Here is a 19115-nt window from a genome sequence, read left to right as displayed (position 1 = left end):
AACCCTCCCCTAACATGGGACAGTGGTGTAACAGTACAACATATGAACAAACTATAAAAATCAGTTGAAAAGGGCTTAACTTATCAGATCGATACAAAGCATAACAACAAGTACCAAAAACACAGAGTGGACGTGGCAGGGTACTTATACATCCCCACAACAAAAAGACACTAAGTACAGATCTGGTTATACTCGCAGTTACTGACACCTAGTTCAAAGCCAATAACAACTAATAAAAAAAATCATGCATCTTAGACTAAAACGTTGACATAATGTTGGCTTAGCTATACTTTTTAATTCCATTAAGTTAAGCTCTTCAGGTATTCAAATGTTCATGCATTCTTGGATTTCTATTTAAAAAAAAAATAGTTTGATCGTTTCTGATAAAAGTAAATCAAGAAAAATGCTTAATTTATTAATTTGTCTTATCATTTTCTTAGGAATCAACGGTGATTTTAAGAAGTGTATGCAATTAAATATGTCAGTACCAATCACTGCATTACTACCTACCTAATGACACTCTCAGTGACTATGACTAGCAGACTACCAGCAGCGGTACCAAACCAGTGCTAGGAAATGAAATTAATTTTTATAAAATCAATGAGTAAATTACGTTTATAACTTCCTCTAACAAGTGTGACCTTATATGGATTCGACTGTTCTTTTTGTGTCCCTTTCGGTCATAAAGCTAAAGCTCCGCAAGTAGTTATAGATCCTTGGTTTTAAAAAACTTGGGTGTGGATGTTTCTAATGGAGGTTAATCCAGAAAAATGGGACGTCTTTTTTTGCTGTACAAGGTGTATAAAGGGACAGTCACGTTCGGTTGGGTTTTTTTTTGGACGTTGAACCACCTAATAAGGGGCACTTAGGTAGCCTGTCGCAATGCAAAATTTCGCATCCTATCTAAGACACCTTCATTTTCCAGTGTAGCCTAAAACTTTCCGTCTTTCATCTCAATCAACATTCCTTTCAGAACTTATCTGTTGTTTAACTGTTCAATTGCCCTCGTCCTGAATGTGTAGGAAAGATTTAACACCACTGAATGTTAAAGAAAACAGCAATCAAACAGTCAGTTCCGTGGGTCCCAGTCTTCCAAAATTTGAAATGGAACATGATCTATATTTTGATAAATATAAGACAAAAGTTATAACTTTCGAAAGATTTTTCCAAATGCTTTGATACAACTTTAAGATATTTGCGATTTATATTACATATACTGAAAAATATGCTTCTCTATCTGACCTTGGTAATGTTTTTTAATATCTAGAAAAAAATGTATTGAAATATAAAGTTATGTTTATTCGCTAAGTTTAGAAGACAAAGACAATGTCCTAGGCCTCGAATTTGCAAATAACAATTGAAACAGCAGAGACTACCGTAGATGTACTATCAATACTTACTTCTTTAAAAGACAAAAAAGGAAAAATAAATAGAGTCAAGATCAGTGATTATGAGAGAGTGGGTTGATTTGACATTATTCATAGGACATTCCAGTTAAAGACATTAAACTACAAAAAAAATAAGGAAGTTGCATCTTTGTCAATATTAAGACATGAAAAAGATATTTTTGCTTTCAATTGTAATAATTTATCAACTTTTTATCTTTACAGAATTGGATAAATTAGCATTGCCTTTTTTCTAGGGCTGTGATTAAAGCGTAGGCTATAAGGATATGTGTATCGTAGTTTTTGGAACAACATCACTGCCTTATAAGAAGAAACTACTGTGACATGTCAAAACAATTCTACTTCATATGAATTCTCCATCACTTCATCTGAAATCTTCATCATTTGGTATGAAAACACTATTTAATGATCTGAATACTTCATTACATGATTTGGTTACTTCTTTACATAATGTGAAAACTTCATTACGTGATTTAATAATTTAATATCGTGATCTGATTACATCCTCACGTGATGTTGTTACTTCATTATGTGATGTGGTTTACAGTGACCTACTTTTACTTGTACGCTGACATTCTATCCCTGATGCATCTGTATAGTTGCTGAGATTTGAACATGAACGTTTAACTTAACAAAAGGCGCCGAAGCATAAAATGTTGATCACAGTGATATACTTTCATTTAGATGCTGACCAACTATCCCTGATACATCTGTACACAAGGTTACATGATCCTACCATGTATATAGCTGACAATCGAAATGAAAACAGATCTCTCATTGCTCCCGTTTCCTGATATGTCGCGTGAAAGAGCTAACAAAACCTGGTTGGACGTCATATGTGAGTAGCATGGAACTTATGAATTTATGACGATATACAAATGAGTCGACCTCGGATCGATAAGCCAATCAAACACGTCCTCTGTTTTTGACGACTGACGATTTCTGCGTTTGAAAAAGGAGTCACATTCCTTAACTATTCGATAAACTTTCAAGATCGTGAAAGCCGTAATTTCATTGGCCGAACAGGACACACCTACAAGGTCAGTTTGGAATTAGATAGAGTTGCTTGAATATGAAATCATGATCTTATCATGTATTGTTTCTGAGATATGAACTCAGACGTTAATTTTAACCAAAGGCACTTATCATGAAATGTAGTTCACAGTGACCTAGTTTCACTTGGATGATGATCTACTATCCCTGATGCATCTGTATACAGGGTTACATGAGCCTTCCATGTATAGTTGCTGAGATATGAACTGAACAGATGCACTAGGGATAGTAGGTCAGCAACAAATCAAAAATAAGTCAGGCCATGATTTACATTTCACGCTTAATCGTCATTGGTTGCAAGATTACACGATCCTATACCTTGTATAGTTGCTGAGATATTCAAAACTTGGACGTAAAACTTCATCAGGGGACGCGGACGCGTACGCGCGCATAGACGAATAGGATACTCCAATAGTTCTTCTCAACTTCGTTGAGGTTAACTGAAAATTTATTCCAAAACCCGCTGTTAAGAAAAGGTTTAGTCATCAAACCCGTTACTAAGCGGAAACTTCTTAAAAAAAATATTAAAAATGTTAAATAAAGTACAAAGTTGTAGAACATCTAGGTCCACAAATCAAGAGAGGTTTTGCCAAAAATACAGCTAATTTAATCAATTCCTGGAGTAAACAATCGAAAAAATCCAAAGTGTTGTAAATAGTTAATTTATAATTATGACAACATCAATGATCAATTCGTGTCAACACAGCCTATATGATATTAGTTTTTTGTTGACTGATTTGACATAAATAAGGTCGTTAGATTATTACCTACTTAATAAGTACTCTTCATAACGTAATATCGTCAATATTTGACAGGTTCCTTAACCTCAATCTAAATGCACATCTCGGTTATTTTCGCTTTATAAATTGAACAGTTGGTAAGACTCATAAAATAAGTTTAAAAGCAAATACATAGGAGAAACTTCAATATGTTAAGTTGCATAATTCAGATGTATTAGAATTTTTTATGTCACGGTTGGGTTTTAAATGTTCGGCGCTGAGCGTTCCTGATGAAGAAAGAAAAAGCGCTTCGGACGCTTGAAATTTATAAAGAGTTGTTTTCGTTTGTTTTAAATATTTCAGTAGATTCGCAACATCATACAACGAAGTCTGTGGACAATTTGTGACTGCGTTGTCAGATGGCATAAACATATAACGCTTATACTGGTTCTTAGACTGGCAATCTCTAACAATGCACAACACTTCTTCGTGAAAATAATAAAAATAGAAAACTTTCGGTTATTCCGAGAAGAAATCATGATCTTTTGTTCATGAGCAGTAATAAGATCTCTGGTAACACCAAAACCACAAGGACCATGTGTTAAAGTCGAGTTTTCACATCTGTTAGATTTAAGATTTAATATACCGTCTCGAAGTAAAATAAAATAAGGAGATGTGGTATGATGTCAAATAAGATAACTATACAACAGATTCAAAATGACGTGGATTTATTTAGGAACTATAGGTCACCATACGGCTTTCAACAATGAGCTAAACTTAAACCGTATATTCAGCTATAAAGGGTCCCAACATGACGAAATTGGAAGAATTTAAGAATACATAAGGTAGAAATTAGTCTAACTACAACTAAAAGCTAAGGCAGCTAATAATAAGAAGATTACACATTACAGGAAGTTTATAATTTATTTGATGACATGGGAGAAAATACAAATATAATTACTAAAAGGAATACGCATATCTATTACTTAATAATTCATTTGATATCATAGAAAAAAATACAAATATGTTACACAAAACATCTACTTTATAATGTGGTTGATTACACTAAGAAAATACAAATAAAATCACTAAGAATTTTACACAAAACATCTACTTTATAATGCAGGTGATAACACTAGAGAAAAAACAAATAAAATAACTAAGAATGTTACACATAACATCTACTTTACAATGTGGTTGATAACACTAGAGAAAATACAAATAAAATAACTAAGAATGTTACACATAACATTTACTTTATAATGTGGTTGATAACACTAGAGAAAATACAAATAAAATAACAAGAATGTTACACATAACATCTACTTTATAGTGTGGTTGATTACACTAGAGAAAATACAAATAAAATCACTACAAATGTTACACAAAACAATTACTTTATACTTCATTTCATGACATAGGAGAGAAAAAAATATAAACACTACAGTTCATTTAGAAGTCGTAATCTTGCACTTGCTATCTTTTAATTTTTCTCTGTGTTCAACGGCTCCTGGAACATAAAGTTTAAAAATGACAAAAAAAGAAATGCTTCCAATTGTCTTTCAAGTCTAATTTAATTTAAGTGTGAATGTTTACATGTATTACAAAACGAGATGTTTGAGTTTTTAGCATGAAGGAAGTGTACAAGTATTCACTCCTTAAGAAAGAATTTACTTGACGTAATTACTAATTACAAGTAATATTTATTTTCTGTAACCAATCATGGTTTTCAATTTATCTATGATATTACCAATTCATTAAACCATTTGACTTTGTATTTCGTCAAAATCGACATGCACAATGCTAGTGACGTTGCCCTGGTAATATAAATACAACTTTTATACGCATTTAAAATACAGAAAAAGCTGAATTGAACAAGAGTTTAGTTGCTATGTAATAATTTTGTTAATATGGTCCATATTTTTGCCCCGACTTATTCTAGTGTACTTATAATTATATAAAAAAGATTTATATAGCCATGGTAATAATATTTTAAAATAGAAATAAAATAGAGTGGAATTTCCGTATAATATGTATAATTATCATAATTTCTTACACAATTACTTAAGGTCAAGGAACTGTAAATTAGTTATGTCACATATTTCGGTAAAATTTAAAATACAACTTTGGCTTTACCAAATTTAAAAGCTGATTGCTGATTAAAATTATCGAAAAACACATATCTAATGACGGATTTTCCTTGTTTCAAAACTGCAGACGCTTACCATAAATAAAGGCAATAGTAGTAAATCGCTGTTCGAAATTCATAAATCGATTGAGAAAAAAACAAGTCCGGGTTACAAACTAAAACTGAGGGATACACATCAAATATAAGAGGAGAACTACGACACAACAAAAACACAACAAAAACGCAGTATCGCACTTTTGGGAGTCCATGCGATTTTCTCAATTTTTGTTGGTTCCCTTGTTATCGATTTATTAGATTTGAACATCGATAAACTACTGCTGTCTATGTTAACAGAACGAACGAGATATGATATAGTAATAATGTTGTCCCTTGAATTATTAAATGACAGATTCTTCAATCGTTTCAAGATTAGGTTTTTAATGATATAATATCTACTGTGCACAATATAATGCAGGAATGACAGTTACTATGGTTCCAGAAACATGTCGAAATTTTAAATTCTACTTAAAATTGTCGTTTGGTACAACAATTTTTGGAATTAAGTATGAGAAACTCACTTCCCATCAAACAATATTTTACTCACAGCAACATCTTTATTTAAGACATATTGTTGGAAAATACATGTATCTATTTGGCACGGTTGTTGCTCATATCTTTTTTTTCATTAATGGAATAAACTTAAAAACTTAAAGCAAGTTCATAAGAGGAACTTAATTATTATTTAAAATTTTCAACAGATGTATGTTCTGATAGCAGAAACTAATTACACCCTCTCTGGTAAGTTGACAAATAAATATATAAATGTCCATTAAATAGTATGAAGATTAGGAGACCAACAAACAACATTTGCAATTTCTTTTTTTTTTCTATTCTATTTACCTTTACAGCAGCATAATAACAAAAAGTAAACAACCAACAACTATACCACAAATTTTCCTGAAAAAAAAGGTTGGATAAGAAAATAAAGAAATGCAACATACATTTTGGGTCTTGATAGAGAATTTTAGGTTTTTGACTTACTTAAACGTAATACACCTTACTATTTCAAAAAAAAAATATTATTATCTCCCGTTGACCATTGAACTTGTAAATTAAACAAAAATCGTATATTTTGACGTACGTAATACACCTAACTTGGTCGTTGTAAAATCGTGTTTGTCTCCCTTTCTCCATTTAGTTCAAATCTATTTAAAACAGCACAGATCACGAGCGAGAGTTTACACAGTCTAGTCTTATATCTGAACATACGAAAAGGCAAATTTTGTTCGCAGTGGACACAGGTAATTTTTGAATGATATACAGTTAACCATTTTTCCTATTTTCGTAGATTAAGGACACAAGTTCAGTAATTTAGGTAAATATATACATGTAGGTTGTAATGTTTTTCTAATATTAGGCATATTAAAATACCCGGATTATTTGATTATCAGAACGTTTTGGGGGTTATTTTATTTGAGTGCCATTAACATGATTAAGGGCTTTTGTAAATATTTGTGAGAATACCAAACATGATTTTTTTGTCTTATTGATAACTCAGCTTTACTTTTTTTAAATGAATGATCTGTGTCGTGTGTGCCATTAAAAATGATCTATTAAGAAAAGCAGTTTGAAAAGTTTTACCTGGAAAGTGCATTATATCAAGTGAAAAAACATATCGCGGTGTGATAAATTTGCCATGTTTAGAATCCCTTGAAGGGCGCAGATTCAAGAGTGTCAACAGGGGTGTTACGAACGGACGCACCGACGGACAGGCAGAGGGATTGAAGGTAGCATTGTGTTACTATTAATATCGCTGGGGAAAGGTAATTAATCTTAAAAAAAGAATGCTATCGCGGGAAGAGAAAAAGTCGGCGTGTCGGCAAAAAGAAATTCCAAGGCGAAATGAAAGTTATCCAAGGCGAGATACGGTATCAAATGACGCAAAATGGGTAATAATATCTTAACCATTATGTCAACGAAGCGTTATTTGATTCTAAGATTATTGGATCCGCCCCTTTTACCACAATCATCGTATTTACTATAAAGGTATATAGGATTTTTTTTTCTGAGACAAGTGCCTGTGTATGTCGAGTAGGGTTTCGGAAATGGTCATCTTTATATTTTTTTCCTGTTGCATTGCCTTAAATATTGCCAAACTAGGCATAAGCGATAATCAAAGCTGAATGAAGCAGCATATTTGATTGGTAAATCCGTGTATCTGCTCAAAGGAGGTCCCAAAGTAAAGACTTACCTAGCTCTGAAATTACCCTTTGTATTAGTTTCTGACAAATGCATTTGAATTTCTTTCAATCAAAGGAAAAGATGTTATAGTATTTTAAAGTTAAGAGTAATACATCAATAGCAAGAAATCATAATTTAGTGTATTTAAAATAACTTTAAGAAAGATACATTCAAATTCAAATATACGACATACGTTTCCTATAGTGAGAGTTCAATTTCTATTGTTTTAATTCGGGTAGCTATCAGACTATTTCTGCTTCATGATAATCCAGACAACAACAAACTTGGATATATAGCAAAATCGTGGTTCTGAAGTGGTAGATTAGTAACGGGGGCGGATCAAGACATTCCAAAAAAGAGGGGTTCCATAATAAAAGAAAAAAACAATTGTTGTTTACTTTTCCGTAATTTTCACGTAATTTTTCTAATTTTCAAAAAAAAAGTAGGATCGAATCACAGACCCCTCACCCCTGGTACAACCACTGAGTAAACTATACCAACGGTTACTTTTTATCTGTAGTACACGATAAGCTAGCTTGCATGGTATGCAGGCAAACTACCGAGTATTACGAACAATATTTGACTTTCTTGTGATCAACTGAAATTGATGCGCAAAATTCCATAAGTGATGACCCTGACTTTTGACATTTTTAGTTGGCTTTTGAGTTCATTTTCTTTTCTGAGTCATAACTTTTTTTAAATTTTTTTATAGATAATATTTCATTTTTGTTCAGTATATCTTTTTTCCTCGATGTATCTAACAATTATTGTGTTTCAAGTCATATAACCATGAGACAAAAGTTAAAAGTTATTAAACTCGTTTTTATTCTAAATTTATGAAACTTGATGCACAAAGATGTTTTTGTAGTGACGACGTAAAACATGACACAAGTGACCAATAATCAAACTGAAACGGCCAAATCGAACTGAAAAGGCTTAAACATGTTTAAATGACTGAAAAAAAAATATTTAGATTTTTCAGTTTTTACAGTCCAATTTTCAGATCACAGTTCTTGCTGTAATAATATCAGTTGAGTCTGTTTAAGTTTTTGCTGATCACTTAACTACACGACTTGGTATCAAAAAATGAAAATGACTCGTCCAATCTTAATTTACCCCATGGACTGTAAATTGAAAAATGGACTGAAAAGGTTTTTAAATCTTGACAATTTTATCTTGTAAGAACGAAATAAAAAGAAATCTCGCATGGCCTTATTCTGCAACCGTAGGAACATCTTGTTCTTAATCAAGATCATTAATAAATTCAGCCATTCTCTTTGCAAGTCCAGCACACAACTCAACCTGTCAACCTTTTTAGTATCAACCTGTCGACCTGTTAGTCTGTCAACTTATGTACACATATAAACCGATTTACTTCTTAAGATAAACCGGTTTACTCCTCTGTTCTTCCGATGGAACTACAGTACCGTTTATCCTACTTGACCCGACCTTATGAGTTATAGTCACGTAGTTGAACTCCTTTCTGTCAGTTCGATAGAACGCCGACCATACAGACCTATTTGTATTTATATTTTGGTATAGTGGGGTCTATAAATGTGTTATTTTCTAAATGTTCTTCCAAAATTTGTTTCATCATAAATTCGATAGTCCTGCCTGTTTATTTCAAATTTGATCGAGGCCCCTCCCAAGACAGGGATTTTGATGCGGAAATTTTGTTTTGAAAATTATCTTATGAGCAAAATTTAGGCCTTTTTTAACTCAAGGTGCTGGCTAACTGTGAAATCAATTTCATTCAGTCAAAATCAGGACCAGAAATATCTTCATTTTAAATTCAAAGCACCCACCCCACACCCCCGAAAATCGAATGGTCCGTGCCTGATACATGAATGTTATTTTAGAATTAAAACAATATTATAACTATCTGACTGAAATCTGAAATGCAAAAACCGGCGAAGGGAGACAACCACAATTTATATTATGCCTTATAAGTCCGTATAATTATAAGCCTAAGTTACTTGCGTTAACTAACGTAAGTTTCGTTTGAAACTTAAAATTCTCTAATAGCATTTCTTCACTGTAAAGTTACAAATGAGTGTGGGTAGTAAGGCCTTATTATGTCCAAACATAAGTACAAATTGAAAAGTTACCATACATATTCTTTATTTTTCTACACTAAGGCACAAGGTGTTCAGAAAATAAAAAACAATTTTACATTGAACAATTACCATGGCAACATACAATGACGAAATTTTTAAATTGAAAGTTAATTGTTCAAATGGTTCCCATTTTTTTTTATTTTCCCACCTTTTGCAGAAAAACTGTGAAAGGTGGAAGATAACACTTGCAATAATATATTATTTTTTCAACTTCTTAAGTGCTATCCTAACACAAGGTAACAGCGAGCTCAAATTACAACAATGAAAATAAAACTATTTTTTTCTTTTAACAGATGTCTTGACATTTTAATATGTTGACTGATAAGAAAATAAATTTTACCCATCTGAGAGTGCTGTGCTTCCAGCTTTTTGGGATGATGGGCTTCCAGCTTTTGGGGGTGCTGTGCTTCCAGCTTTTGAGAGTGCTGAAAGATATATAGTTAATAACGTTATACATATATTTATTTTATATTTAAAAATTCAATACAAGATAGAATGATTATCCGCTTTAAAATTGCAAACTTTTATTGTTTTATGTTTACTGCGAAGAAATAAAAGATGAAGGGAATACGAAATTAGACAAAAATCAAACAACACCAAATACATATAGGTTCATTACTTGGTTCCAATAAATAACAGGCGCCTCAACAATATGTCAATCTCCAAAATACCGCAGCGAATCTAAATATTAACGGTATAGATTGAACAGAGGCTATAAAAATCTGTCATTAATAGCAAATTCCCCGTATGAAATCCAAAAACAAACCCAATAAGATATCACAAAAACAGCAACCTGACAATGTTCTCTGATCTAGAAATAGGGCATGAACATGTTGCAGGGTTATATAATGTATTCTCTTACCTCTCTTGAGTTTGTGGAATATCGAACAAGAACAGAAAACAAAGTTGAATACAAATCAGTCCTGAAAATCACTGAGCTCTTATATAACGTTATAGCTAATAACTAAAACATAAGTTCATGTTAATTGAATTGGCATTAGCTGTCAAATTTCTGTTCACCAATTTGACTCAAATTCTCATATTTGATTTATAACATACTAACATACCCAAATTATGAAAAATCTAAAATAAACAATTTACGATGCATGGGCTCGATAATATGTATCAGCATTTCGAGTGTATTTTAGTCTTGACGCAATCTTATTAACTATCGAGGTGGCCTCCGAACACTGCCGACGGGCATTTAACCCGATATGAACATAAATATAGATACAGATAGATAGCGAACACGTGAAAATGGATTTTTCTAGGTCTGTTTGATTTCATATTATAGGTTTATGAAATATGTTTATCATCGTTTTTACCTGTATAAGAAATAGTCTTTGTTCATCGAAACAGTCAACCAAATGGTTTACACTTGTTTCACTTTCAATGTTGACATTATCTTTCTTTTAATAGCTGAATACGCCTAATTTATGCGTAACCCATCTCTAGCTAAGGAGTTAAATTGAAGGTAAAATGAATACAGATTGAATGATGTCGAATTTTTTACTTCTAAGTGAGTAATTCATCAGCAATGTTTCTTATAAAAATAAGGAGATGAGGTATGATTGCCAATGAGACAACTATTCACCAAAGTTCAAATGAAGAGGATATAAGCAATTATAGGCAACCGTACGGTCTTCAACAATGAGAAAAACCAATACTATATGATCGGCTATAAAAGGCCCCGACATTACCTAAGTAGTGCAGTTGAAAAATTCTAATAAAAGTTGTAGTTAACCTGCCCGAGAACACATTTATTTTTTTGTAGACAATAAATTAAAATAAAAAATCGCTCCTGCTCTATCTCAAAAATATTTTATTAGCTCTGACTAAAACTATGGACAATCTATGTTGAGGAGATCTATACTTAAGTATGTCAGGTTCAGACATACTAAATTTTCACCTTATCAAACTTAACCAAATCACTACCTTACCTAGAAAAATACATCACCCAAAGTTATTTAAAAAACATAACATTTTATCCGCCTAATTTATATTTCCTGCATAAAATATAAAGAAATAAAATTAGAAAGTATATGAACAATAGCTTATTTTGACAAATTTGAACCAAACTGGCTCCTAAAAGCGAATTAGCATTTCACTATTTCACTTTCATTGATAATTGAACAAAAACAAATCATTTTTTTATATCTCGTTGCTAATGCCCCTTTAACAGCGTACAATACAGTATCACAAAATAATCGCAGTTTTACCAATTATGCTCAGAGAACTTTACCTGTTGGTATGAAACTATGCATTCATTTAAACTTCTTCGTGATATTCTGTTTAAAGTAATAAGCAAACACTTCCGCAATAAATCGAGAGTACTGTTGAAGACATTTTGACCTTGCCATTTGATTTTAGACTTGCATAAAGGGCATATGATTACCTCTATTTCACTACATTTTCTATCTTTAATGAGTATATATTGTCAATTTGCTGTCCCATTGACAATTGTCTTACATTTCCAGTTCATAAATAGAAGATGTAGTCTAGATGTCAAAAAGTTTACATTTATATAACATTAACAACTGAAAATCAAAATTCTTTTACCCTACACCTTGTTTATTAAATTAGAAAGTATAAGAACAAAGTAATTTACGTTAGTTCTAAGCAGTTATGGTCTTGAAAATTTATTCACAAAAACGAAGTAACTTACCACATGTGATTCCTTCATACTCCGTAGGACATGAACACACAGCATTGTTTGCAGAATTATTTACAGAACAGGTTCCACCATTTTTGCATGGATTAGGGCTGCATGCTAGATAAGTGTAATAAACCAATCAATCAACTAATTATAAATGTTCAAATTTCCTTTGTTAGTCTTTTACTCATTAGTGAAGATAGTCTCATGGCAATCAGAATCAAAATCAGCATTCTTTTTTCACATTCAAAATTGATTGCAACTATCAACCATTTTAATTTTTTCTATATAAAAGATAAATTGAAAGAGTTGGTCCTGTGTTTTTTGCATACAAATGAACAGCCTACGTAGATAACAGTTTCTTGTCTTAGGGAGGGACACATCATACTTTATACAAAATCATTCTGATTCAAACAAAAAAATCTCTGAAACTGACTTTATTTGTTCCGTTTGGAGGACGTGTTTTTCAACAAACAATTGGCATTCCCATGGGAACCAACTGTGCTCCTCTTCTTGCTAACTTATTCCTTTATTTAAATGAGGCTGATCTCATACAGGAACTTCTTCGGAAGAAAGAAAAGAAGTTAGCAATTTCCTTTAATTTCACTTTCAGCTATATAAATGATGTTCTCTCACTAAATAATTCAGAATTTGGTGACTATGTTGAACGCATCTATCCCATCGAACTTGAGATAAAGGATACAACAGATACAGTTAAACCTGCCTCATATCTTGACTTACATCTAGAAATTGGCAATGATAGTTGGTTGAAAACAAAACTTTACGACAAAAGAGATGATTGCAGCTTCCCAATTGTGAACTTTCCATTTATATGTAACAACATTCCAGCAGCGCCTGCATACGGAATATACATCTCCCAGTTGATATGATATTCCTGGGCTTGTATTTCCTGTCATGAATTCCTTGAGAGAGGGTTGCTGCTCACAAGGAAGCTATCAAACCAAGATTTCCAAGTGGTGAAGTTTAAATCGTTCCTTCGTAAATTTTACGGACGCAATCACGAGTTGGTTAACCGTTATAGAATATCTGTTTCACAGATGACAACGGATATGTTCCAATTGTCGTAACTACAATTCTTTTCCCTTTTCCCGAATTTGGCCTACCGAATTAGACTTAAAACCGGGTTTGTACTTACATGAGCAACTTTACGGGTGTCACATGTGGAGCAGGATAAGCTTATCCTTCCAGAACACCTTAGATCACCCCCAGTTTTTGGTGGGGTTCCTGTTCCTCAGTTTTTGGTTTTCTATGTTGTGTTTTGTGTACTGTTGTTTGTATGTTTGTCTTTTTCGTTTTTAGTCATGGCGTTGTCAGTTTATTTTCGACTGATGAATTTGAATGTCCCTTTGGTATCCTTTGCCTCTCTTTTCATATAACTATACTGGTAAATGATATTGTAGCTTTTGTTTTTATAAATCATGCATATGCATGTGTATATTTTAATGAATTGTATTTAGTAACATGTTGTTAACACCAGTAAATTACAATCTTTTAACCTTTTTCCAGTCAAATATTATCTTCATAATCGTCAAACCTTGAAAAAATCAGAATTCTTATATAGAATATAGTTTCTCATTTAGACAGCTAATGCAGGTTACAGGGTAACTGTTTCTAAACACAGCTATGGGAAAAGGGTCACACTCCAGTTTAATTTCCATTTTAGAAAAATGTTACTGGTTACTATCCAACTGTTTAAGAAGGAAACCTATTGTACCTTTGATTTAAATAGATTACCGTAATCATTGTACTTAACCAAGGCATTATCTATATTTTTTAGACACTTTAACTTCAGGAGATAACGTTGAAGATGAAACATAACCTAATTTACAAAAAGGTAAATTAGAATAACAAGTTCAATCCGGAGAATATTCAGACCATGTTCACTTCAGCTTTCATCTATCTATATAGAGTTATTATGCTATGGTTATTTTTTGTATTTTTGTATTTCATTTTTGCGTATATGCTTTGTCTATATGCCATTTTGTTGTTGTTTTTCTTTGTTGGCATACTTGTTTGTTTTTATAGTGATTAAGATTATAACACAATGTTGACTGCTGTAACCCTATTTTTGACATTTTTACTTTTTATGTCTGTTTGTTTTGTTCACACATTGTTGTCAATAAAATGGAATTTTATGCCACTGTCATATAAGTGAGAGGTTTAGCTAGGTTTAAAACCAGGTTTAATCCACCATTTTCTACATAAGGAAATCAAGAGATTATTTCGCAATCTCGTTAGTGTGTATTCCGAAACGTACTCAAAGTTTTAACACGCATGGAATTCATGCATTTTTTTTTTATTTTTTTTTATTTGTTCGTGTCTGCTTACACAAATAACATCAAATGTTAGATTGATACAATACACCGCCTGATATCGATTGTAACTGTTAGTACAAAACAGTATGAAGGAAAAGCGATGAGGATCTTTAGGTATGCAAAATCGTGTTTTCTTGGGGACATCGGTTTAATTTTCAATTATATTGGTTTTTTTTTCTGCATATATTGGGCAAACTTCCCCTGAATTTGTTTCGCTGTCTGGGACGAAATCAAAACGTTTTAAGACCTACTCAGTGGAATTCGAAGTCTATATATATGATATATAATTCATGATACTTAACTCGTATTCAATAATGTTTTGTATATGCTTATATATTCAGTGATATGTTGCTGTTAACGAAAATATTGCAAATTTTGCACAGAAGGAAGACTTTAACCTAAATAAATTATGATGTATCTGAAAGAAATTTAAGTTTTTAACTTCCAATAAAATGTTGGTTTTGGTTAAGAAAGTCCTTCTCGCCAGATTTGGATAATTGCTCAAATTTTCCTAAAACCTAGCATGAATGCATGCAGTTTTGAGTCATCTTTTGGCGTAATAACTCTCAAGCGAAGTATTCGGAAATACGCAAAGATATTGATAATGCCTAACAGTTAACATATGAATCTAATAATGTGTGTTTTGGTAAAAGATTGAAGGACTTTTGAAAAATGCCCCTGTTTTGATATGAATTAATGGAAAATGATCATACCCCCTTTTTATTGTTGTAAAAGGGAAGTGATAAAAAAGTTTATTTAAATCGAAATAAAAAAAAAATCTTTATCATGTATTGTTAGAGTTAAAAAATATATTGTTGTTTCTAGAAAATAAACATAATACCCTTCCATCGAGCATCACCCACGAAAGAATGGGCGGTGCCTTAGAGATGGAACAAATCTGTTTAATAAATATGATGACGTAGATTTTTTTACTAGCCTATACCATTATTAGGCTGGATGGTTTGCTACAAGATAATGTAGGGTTTCCATTCAGCGACTCCTCGTGTGATTGAATTTTGTTTGCTGTAAAGAATAAACTGCATGTGGATAACTCGGAATCTTTTGATATTTTACATTTATCACGCCATGCATAAGTTGTCCCACTTCTTTTGGATCTCTTACGAATCTCTCTTTTGATATTTTACATTTATCACGTCATGCATATATTGTCCCACTTCTTTTGGATCTCTTAAGAATCTGTCTTTTGATATTTTACATTTATCACGCCATGCATAAGTTGTCCCGCTTCATTTGGATCTCTTAAGAATCTCTCCTCATGGATTTTGTTTTTCTTATTATATTGTTATATATTTGTTATTTTTTGCACCCCTAAGGGTGAGTGGCGACTAGAAATATGGTAACTTTGGTCTATTTTCGTCAGTAAAATCCTTGCCAAAACGGGACTGCTTTCGTTTGGCCGTGCGAGATGTATAAGTACGCAACCACATCGGTCAGAATGGGGAATTAAATCCAATGTGTAAATCCGTGTAGAGATAGTGCCATACACTGCACGTTTAAAACACCTACAGCAACTCTTTGGGGTCCGTAGTGAGCTGTTGCAAGGGAGAATATCTGTCTCTATCCAATATACCTTCATTCTCCAGTGGTAGTCCAAAGTTTCTTGACCTTCATCCCGAAAAGCGTCTTTTACAAGATCCACTTATATTATCTATTGTTAATTTGTACTGGACTTTAAGCAAACATCGATAAATCAATCAATTTCCTTCCAATCCCCTTTCATCTCTCCTTAAGTAACGGAAGGGAGGAGTTTTGCATTATCAATATTTTTTTCTTCCCACGCTCGACAACCAAAACAACCTTTTCTCTTATACGCCAATTTGTTTGGTTATTTTAGTTGGTTACGTATTTGTAAGTTGTTTTACACACCAACATCAATTTAACCCCAGTTCTTTATACAATTATGTATTGTTCAATCAATGAAAATAATAACAACAAACTTTTGCACGGATGAGTACATGCGATGAGGTAACATATAGCATACGACAATTAGAGAAAGGTTCCGATTTAAGTATTCCTTAGTTAAGTGATGACTTAAGTAATTTTATGCATACGACTTAAGAATTTTACTTAACTAAGGGAATTCTTAGTGAAATATAAGTTTAAAGAACACTTACATTAAGATGTTCTATGCATACGGGTCCAGATGATCAAAGAATTATAATCAATGAGATGCTGACTTTGTTTTGATTTCAATTATGTCTAATTAAGTGTGAGATTTACATAATATTGCCCTAGGTTATGAATTTTAATCCATTGGCAGTTTTAATAACTTGTAATTAGAGAGATTATTAAAACAAAATGACAAATTTATGCTTGTAATTATAAATTTTAAATTTCCATCTTTAAAATTTGCAAGTTGTTCTACTTTTTTATATCTTTTTTCAGAGGAAACTTCCAACATTGTAATGAATCATATTCAAATATACCTGTTAATAATGAGTAAAGACAATGAAATCAGTATGACAGAAAAAAATTGCAAAACATAGAACGAATGAAATAAAATATAAAGAATTGATTGATGCAATGGTCCATGTCATTGCAAGAAATTTATCACCACTCACTCATGTTGATGAAAACCAAAATCTCATTTTTTTTTTAAATATTTCGAAACCACGGTAAGAGCTTCCATCTAAAAAAACACAATTTTTTGTCGACAGAACATTAGGAAACTATGCTTTATATGCTGTTTTTTTTGTAAAGTTCTAAATTAACTTTCTTTATAATTTTGTATCATGTAATTGACAGTAATCGAAAAATAATGTAATTTTAATTCCATTATTGCAATCGATTACATACGAAAATCAAAAATCCTTCAAAAATAATCGATTACATTTGACAGTAATCGTACACTTCCCTGGGTCTTATACATTATAGGCTTTCAAGTGTTGTTTTTGAGCGTTCCTGATGGAGGTTAATACTGAAATACGACAGTGTCAACGAGAGACTATTATATTTTGTTTAAGTATCATCAGGATATGCTTACCCTGTCGACGTACCCTTTGAGTGCATGTGATTCCCACAGTCTGATTTTGTTAAAATAATTCTTCTCTTCTTTATAGATTTACAAGATTTGAACATCGGTAAACTACAATCGCCTTTATTTATTTGAAGTCTTGAAACATTGCTCTGTAAAATCTATTGTAATGACTGTTTACCACACATGCAACTTAATTTGCAAACATGGGTGCAGTATTTTGTTTTGGAATAATTTTCAATAATAAAATAGTTTTTTGAAGAGATACTTTATCTAGTTTTCATTCGCAAGAGATGAATAAGCCATTTGAAATAATGAAAACATGTTTAATTTTATGGAAATTTATTTTTTATTAATCAAAGTTAAAGTTTCACGAGAATCGGAAAGAAATACTTTTAAAATACTGTTACAGTATACAAATAACAAAAACGTTACTAAAACAAAAAAATGTAGTTTATTAATTTATTATTTTTACAAATGCTTAACACTCAAAGTAAACGCGCTTTTACTTTGAAGTGAATATTTCAAGAAAAAAAACGAAAAAGTGCGAAATATGTGGTAAACGCCCGTTAACTTCTGACTAACTGGACATAAAGAAAAGAATAAAATAACAAAAATACCGAACTCCAATTCAAAACGGAAAGTCTCAAATGACAAAAATCAAAAGCTCAAACATATCAAACGAATGGAAAACAACTGTCATCTTCCTGACTTGGTACAGGCATTTCCTTATGTAGAAAAGGTGGAATAAACCTGGTTTTATAGCTAGCTAAACCTAGAAAACGCATGTTATTCGAGTAGACTTTAGAAATTTTCATTTGGACCGCGTAAACTTAATTATAGTTTACTAGGAAACGCGGAATTGGGGTAAACAAAAAAGTATATGTTATGCTTGGCCTAACTGTAGTAATTTAATTGAAAATATGAAGTCAAGTTATAACCGGTGTTGTAAAGTTATATGTACTTTTTCTGAAAAATTCTCATTGTTCCTTTTTCCTAAATAATGTGTCAAGCACCATATTGTCCCAAAGTCTAAACAAATTATTGATTGATGTGAAATAAAAGCCCATACTTACGATCGGATCCCATTTCTCCACCTCCTCCAGAAATGATGACAAATATTATTGTAAAACACAAGGCTGCATTGACACTTTTCATTATGATTTTTGTTTTCTGAAGTTTTACCCTTTACTTAAAAAGAAGTTAGCTCGACTATGTTAATATCTTACTTGATCTGTTTTTGTATGTTTACTTGGAGGCAAGGTTGGGCGAGTCGCAAACAAACAACATGAAGACCCATTTCATTAGCCGAAAGATACACGAAGGTGGTAACGTCGTCATTTCGAGAAGTTTTTGGTAGTCCAATAGTGATTTTATAATGATTTCGTGCAGTGTGGCGTTTAATTACTTTTTAATATTCTGAAATAAAAAGTTGCCACTTTTGCAAATTGATTTTATATTTATTAC

The 19115-nt window shown here is 32.0% G+C and overlaps 1 protein-coding gene across 2 annotated transcripts; it reads right to left on the bottom strand.

Annotated features, from left to right (window-relative positions):
• Window positions 1–4090: 4090 nt before the first annotated feature.
• Window positions 4091–18887, bottom strand: LOC127715731 (delta-like protein C). Of its 2 annotated transcripts, XM_052221891.1 has the most exons (5): window positions 18725–18887; window positions 12330–12434; window positions 10005–10089; window positions 6207–6263; window positions 4097–4688 (listed from the first exon to the last, which is right to left on the bottom strand). In XM_052221891.1, the coding sequence occupies exons 1-4, from the start codon at window positions 18804–18806 to the stop codon at window positions 6209–6211; spliced, it is 327 nt and encodes a 108-aa protein (XP_052077851.1). In that variant the 5' UTR covers window positions 18807–18887; the 3' UTR covers window positions 4097–4688; window positions 6207–6208. The 2 variants fall into 2 exon arrangements, with proteins under 2 accessions (XP_052077852.1, XP_052077851.1); XM_052221892.1 differs by lacking the exon at window positions 6207–6263 and having other exon boundaries at window positions 4091–4688.
• Window positions 18888–19115: the final 228 nt, after the last annotated feature.

The sequence above is a fragment of the Mytilus californianus genome, unplaced genomic scaffold (genome assembly GCF_021869535.1).
Source record: "Mytilus californianus isolate M0D057914Y unplaced genomic scaffold, xbMytCali1.0.p SCAF_9, whole genome shotgun sequence".
In the NCBI taxonomy this organism is placed as follows: Eukaryota; Metazoa; Mollusca; class Bivalvia; order Mytilida; family Mytilidae; genus Mytilus; species Mytilus californianus.
Note: the sequence above shows the minus strand (reverse complement) of the source record. Positions and strands in the feature narration are given on the sequence as shown.

Bases quoted from the DNA above. Each gene is read 5' to 3' on its own strand.
- LOC127715731 (XM_052221891.1), bottom strand. From the start codon at position 18,806: ATGAAAAGTGTCAATGCAGCCTTGTGTTTTACAATAATATTTGTCATC. The intron at 12,435-18,724 runs GTAAGTATGGGC...ACACTTATCTAG, and splicing joins TGGAGAAATGGGATCCGATC to CATGCAGCCCTAATCCATGC. The intron at 6,264-10,004 runs GTAAAATTTATT...CTTTTTTTTCAG, and splicing joins AGCACAGCACTCTCAGATGG to GAAAATTTGTGGTATAGTTG.